This window comes from Drosophila montana, unplaced genomic scaffold (assembly GCF_035044405.1).
Source record: "Drosophila montana isolate Dmon_TW-CO22-7 unplaced genomic scaffold, ASM3504440v1 contig_3200_1, whole genome shotgun sequence".
In the NCBI taxonomy this organism is placed as follows: domain Eukaryota; kingdom Metazoa; phylum Arthropoda; class Insecta; order Diptera; family Drosophilidae; genus Drosophila; species Drosophila montana.
Window position 1 is genome coordinate 4,013,206 of NW_026998080.1, and position 6,000 is coordinate 4,019,205.

Consider the following 6,000-nt stretch of genomic DNA (forward strand, 5'->3'; position numbering starts at 1 on the left):
AATAAAGACCTTACCTATTCAGTCTAGTCTTTCGGAATATAGAATATCTGTCAAAGGAATATCTGAATAGAAATGAAAATTAAGTTGAAATATGCAAAAATTGTTTGTCTTGAAGGGTATTTAACCGCCGGCGTTCTGAAGTCATCCGCCTATTCTTGTTTATTTTCTGTTACCAGAATCCATCTTGGCGTTTCTCCCAACATTTATGAACAGAATATGGGACAGACTTGGAGCTTTGTAGTTCGCACCTTCGGACGGCTGCTCCCGACTGTGGCATCAGCTTGTCTTATTCAATTTGTATTCATTAATGCGAGCGAATGTAAAGTCCAACCTGGCGACGTGCATTAATGGTAATTACAATCGTTGCACGGCCGGCGCGAAATGTTCGGCAGCTGAGCTGCACAATTTGTATCGGATGTCGCCCACTTTTCCAAGAGTAATACCTTTTGGACACGTAAATTGCGTGGCTCTCGCGGTGTAATTAAATTTTATTTTTTTATAACATTAATAATGTGGCACAAAAGCAGCCTGCCGTCTGAGTGGGCAAGTGTGCGGGTGTGGGCAGGTGTGTGTGTGTGTGTGTGGCGTAATAATACAAAGGAATGCACGCACATGCATATTTGTGTACATTGTGTCTGTCTTTAGGTATATTGTTGTTAAAGAAGCGCTTTTCTATATATGTACTAGATAGTGCCAAGAACTGGATATTGCATAATTGGGAAATATAAATTGGGTTACGATAAACAATTGATGAAAGGCGTTGCGCTTAGGTAATTGCCCATCGTCTGAGCAGGGAGCAGCCTTTCATTTCCTTTTGATGCAGCTGTAAAATCAGTTGCCATAGAGAAAGAGCCCAAATTGCCGATGCCAACGGCTACGTGAGTGATTAAAGCAGCGGCTTGCCTCGCAGCAGCAGCTTCTGCTATAAATAGTGAAGCGCTCGGGAGGAGAGTTCAGTAGCTCAGTAGGAGACAGTAGGAGACAGAGAAGTGTTCGAATTAAGCAAAATGCATTTCAAAATCATCCGCAGCGAACAAAGTGCCAGTCAAAGAATGGTGCCTCTAATGTTGCTGGTGTTGGCTGCAGCAGCCGGATGCACTGCCTCCGCCGACAAGACGCTGCCGAAACGCAGCCTTGGCGATGCCTCCGTTCCGTGGGCCACGACAAGCAGTGCACAACTTGGCAACGCTTGGAATACAGCCGGCAACTGGGCCGGCCTCGGGGGCAGCAGCGGCGGCTGGAACGGTGGACACAGTTCGCTCAAGGCTGCGCCGTCTCCGAACGAGGTGGCAAACGCCATATCGGCGGCCAAGCAGGCATCGGCCAATGTGCTGATCGCCCAGCAGCAGATGCAGGCGGCAAAGGAGAACGTGCTGAACCAGCAACGCATCGCCATGGAAAAGGAGACACATGCCGCGATACTCACGCAGAAGTCGGAGGCAGCTGCGGCCATACAACGCTCGGAGGCGGCTTCGGCAGCCTCGGCCGTGGTTCTGGCCCAACAGCGCCTGGCCGCATCCAAGGCAGCGGTGGCCTATCAGCAGCGCATCGCCGCCGCTCGCGAGGCTGAGGCGGCTTCGGCCCTGCAGCGGTCGGCCCACGCGGCCGCCGCCGAGATCCAAAAGACGGAGTACGAGGCGGCCAAGTTTGGCCAATTCACGCGCAATGGCAACGCAGGTGCCGCTCACCACCTGACGATCATTAAAGATACAGCTTTCTCTCCGATTACGGCTGGCACCAATCACGTTACCAACCTGGAGTCCCTTGGCCTGGGGCCCTGGTTGAGTGCCAATTCTGTTGGTAAGCCACCTGCTGGATCTGGTTGGTTGTAATCAAACTTTTGTGAAACATGAATTATCAATATAACATAAAATAAGCGCATCGAAAATCCTGTTTTCTAACTTGTTGGCAGTTATGAATCCTTTTGAGTCACACGGCTTGAACATTTCCCATAAAAGATAGCTCAAATAGTTGCAAACTCAAGCGACGCAAGGAATTGATTAGTTTGCCTATAATCTCGTTGAAAACGAAAAGAATTTTTATTCAAAAACTGAATTTGCGAGCAATCATTCCTATGTCAGATACAGTCTATATCAGGTGCAAAATGTGTGTCAAAGGCAGAAGTTGGTATCGTTGACCTCATATTAAAACGAAGCCTTATATAAGGACTATATATAAATACTAGCTAGAATACTTAAGCTGTTTTATGCTTTTCGTATATAGTTCTGTCTTAATAGAATTATGTGGGAATTGCGAGCTAGGTGCAAGTTATTCTCTTTTTATAGTCGCGCACTTTCCCCTACTCCAACTCGAAAATGCGATTTCTTTTCAGATATATTAAACATTTTTAATTTCTTGCTCTGAGTAGAATTATTTATTAGGGGCAAATGTTATATTTAAAGTATTTAAAGTGCTTTTCATGAACAGGGCTAACGATATTACAAAAGACATCGAGAAAATGCTTGAGATACAAATATAATGATAAATTGTCAGACGATGCTAAGGATAGTTTTATTGTCATTGACAGCTCGAAAAGAGTTTGAAAAACAATTTAAAATCAGTAACATAAATTAAATAATTATGAAACAAATTTATTTTCTGTCTTCGTCAGGCGCAGGATAACTCAGGATTATGTATGATTACCTCATCTAAAACGTTTAAAGGGGATAACAGTAATCGATATTTTGATCCCCTGACGGCTATTTAACTCTGGGCTAGGAATTTTTAGAGCTCAAACTTCAAATCCATTTAGCCAAGCTCGTCTTTCTGTTATCACTTTCACCTGTTTCAAACTATTGCAAACTATTTCATTGAGTTGCCAAAAACTAGTTAAATATGAAATTGAATTGCTATCTATAATAAATAATTTAATTTCGCTCGAAACTGTTCAAGTTTGTCAAAGATTATAGTGCTTAAGAGCACTTTACTTGCGAAAAAACAATTAGCCGACATCAAGAATAATTTTATGGTTTTCCATGCGATATATTAGCAGATATTTGGGTCATGTGAGCTCAGCCTATACATAGTTTGACGTGACAATTGTCCGGCTGACAGAATGGTCCGCTTAGAGCCGACTTTTGCACGTTTACCTAACATTTTTCTTGTTGTGGGTTGGCTCAAACAAATTAATTACGGCCAATTGTGTGCGGAATAGATCAAAATGCCGACCCGTTGGGTTTCTGTTTAAGCACACGCAGCCAATGGTCAGACTATGTTGGACTGGCCCATTTAGTGGGGGGATATATTTTTTGTTGTTTTTTTTTGTTTTTATTTTTTGCATGCCAACATGTTTGCCGCGTGCGGTCGGTCTCTCAGGGGCGTAGCCACGCCCAATCCTGACCTCAACCAAAAGCTTTGGTGACAAAAACGTCGCCAGTGCGTCGTCTGCTTCAAAGAAAATTCGCACATTTGGGAAAAGTTTTTCAGGTCCCACCCTGGGTGTTGTCCTATATTTCCTAGTGCGGCTTTTCCCTCTAATTTGCGGCAAGTCAAAACCGGACTCCGATGCATGCGGTTACAAAGGCTTCATATGTAGCCATTGTGTGGGCTGATGCTGTTCCTGTTTCCCTTCTGTCATTTTGCACATTCTCCCCATTTTGAATATGCATTAAATGCACAAACTGCAGCGCGTCAGCTAATGAGCCGTAATTATATCCAGCTAGGGATTGGGATTCAAAGTGGATTTTTGCGTCAGCGTCAGCGTCAGCTGTTGTTCCCAGGTTCTGGTTCATTGCTTTCTCCAGGGAGGTGAAAATAAATGAATGTATTCGGCGCAAACAGCTGACCCATTTTTTTTGCAAACACATACTACATAAGAGATGTTTAATTGATTAAAAACTAGAATAGTTGACAAATATTTGGTTTTTAATGGCAGCTATAGAACGATACGCAAAATTTGATCTTAACTAAGATATGTGTTGCCTAGATATGAACTAAAAGAAATTGTGATTTATCAGTCGAAGGTTTATCTTTCCTTACGATTATCATAATCTAACAGGAAGGAACATATGTTTAACTTCTGGGTGCATATTAAATATCCCTTGCGGACACATTAAAGGAATGCGGTATTCTTATATTTTTGAACGAATTTTTCCTTATTTTAATAATTTTATTATACTTATTATTATTATATTTATTATTATTATATTTATTATTATTCCGATACGGTCGAATATGATTTAAGCAAAGACTGTTAATGCAGATCAAGAATATATATGATTGCATTTTATTCTTATAAACGAAATCTTGAAATCAAATTTTCAAAACTCACATATTTATGTATCATGCATTCCGAAAATGAATATGCATTTTATTTTTTTGCAAAATAACCTTCCGTGATTCTTAAAACCAACTAATTGTCAATCATATCCACAGGTAATACAATTAAGAGCAACAAAAACAATGCCAGAAACAAAGAAAAATGGCCAGCTGACCGATTCTTATTCATTAGATAAAACTTCCTGGAACAAAGTTTCGTAGTCAGGTGAATTTGAATTTGAAAATAAATTTACACTTCTACTGTTCAGGGAAGAGATGTCGCCGTCAAGTTTGGCGCTTCACAAGGCGAAAGGGCGGCTGGCTATTTGGCGTGGGCCCGCCCACCTGACAATGGGCGGGGCACAACTCGCGGCAAGTCCGTAAAGACAATGAAGCTGTGAGTGTGTATCTGTGGGTATGCAGGAATCGTCCGACATACACATACATACATACATATGTACATGCATGTGTTTCATTGAGTTTCAACAAAGACAAACAAATAAATTTTAATAGACGTCGCCAGGTGACAAACACCGCATTAACTCGCCCTAAATTGCAATTAGGGAATATTTGGTAATTTGGTAATTGCTACGCGGGCGTTTTAGCCGAAAAAAAAGATTTATTCGGCCGCTGGCTAAGGACAAATCCTTCGAATCTGTCAGTAACAACGTCACAGACTTTTCACGCGACTATCTGCGTACTAGCCAAAAAAAGATTAGAGTTAACCGAATGCCACGCTTAGCCATAAATAGGCCTGGTATTTCATACTAGCTGCTATCGTCACGCGGCTGATAATGAGCTGCTGTAGATAAGCGAGGAGGTCTGAATTTCCAAATTGTGTAATTGATGGGAGCTGCTTTGATTTCCGATTTACTTTTTATCAATTTCAGGCTGCGTCGGTCATTAGTCAAGCCAGATAGTTTACCGTTACCCGTTTCTCTGGCGGCAGACACGTACACGTGGGCCGGGCCGGGCCGATCCGGTCCGGGCCGGGCTACTGGCATTTAATTGCCGGCAATCATATATTGTATTTGCTGGCATTTTGGGTTCAGGTTGCGAATGTTTTTTAAATCACCATTTATGGTTTTCGGTGTGTCCGCGTGTATCGTAAATACTGTTATTACGCCCACGCCCACGCCCCTTTACCTGATAGCAGAATAAAGGCAGCATTCGATTTGATAGCAGGTCGGTCGCATCGTTTAACAAGGTGCCAGCCAGCCTCGAAAATCAGGTGAGCGAAGACCCCAAAACGGACACGTACGAAATTTGATTTGAATTTTTAGCTGATTTGTGCGTCAGCAAGAAACCAGATGGCCAAATTGGCACCCCCCCCCCTCCACTCCCTCCCTTTGAGCGGGGGGGGGGGGGTCTGGCCAGGCTTAAGGGGCATACCTAGGCACTTTTAAGTTAATTAAGTGACGATGCCTGAACTTGGCGGGCCTGTTAAAAGGCTAAACAAAAAGACCAACTTTATGTTGATAGAATTTTAAAAGACCCGATTTACAGCCAACAGCACCACAAGATTGAGCTCGATTACAGATAATAATAATACGGGCCTCTCCTATTTTCCCCTTTTTTATTCGTGTACCCTAACGGCAGTTATTATACTTCTGTCACAACATTTGTCACGTTTACGACGGCATATAGAATATATATTCTTGAACGGAACGACAAGCTGAGTCGATTTAGCTTCCGTCTGTTTGTCTGCTTCTCCGTCTTTCGTATTGAATCACAATTCTTTGA

General features: G+C 42.6%; 1 protein-coding gene across 1 annotated transcript; it reads left to right on the forward strand.

Moving 5' to 3' along the window:
* The first annotated feature begins 1,002 nt into the window (after positions 1 to 1,002).
* On the forward strand, positions 1,003 to 1,832 carry LOC135432471 (uncharacterized). Its single transcript, XM_064688192.1, has one exon. The coding sequence runs from the start codon at positions 1,008 to 1,010 to the stop codon at positions 1,830 to 1,832; it is 825 nt and encodes a 274-aa protein (XP_064544262.1). The 5' UTR covers positions 1,003 to 1,007.
* The last annotated feature ends 4,168 nt before the right edge of the window (positions 1,833 to 6,000 follow it).

Bases quoted from the DNA above. Each gene is read 5' to 3' on its own strand.
- LOC135432471 (XM_064688192.1), top strand. From the start codon at position 1,008: ATGCATTTCAAAATCATCCGCAGCGAACAAAGTGCCAGTCAAAGAATG.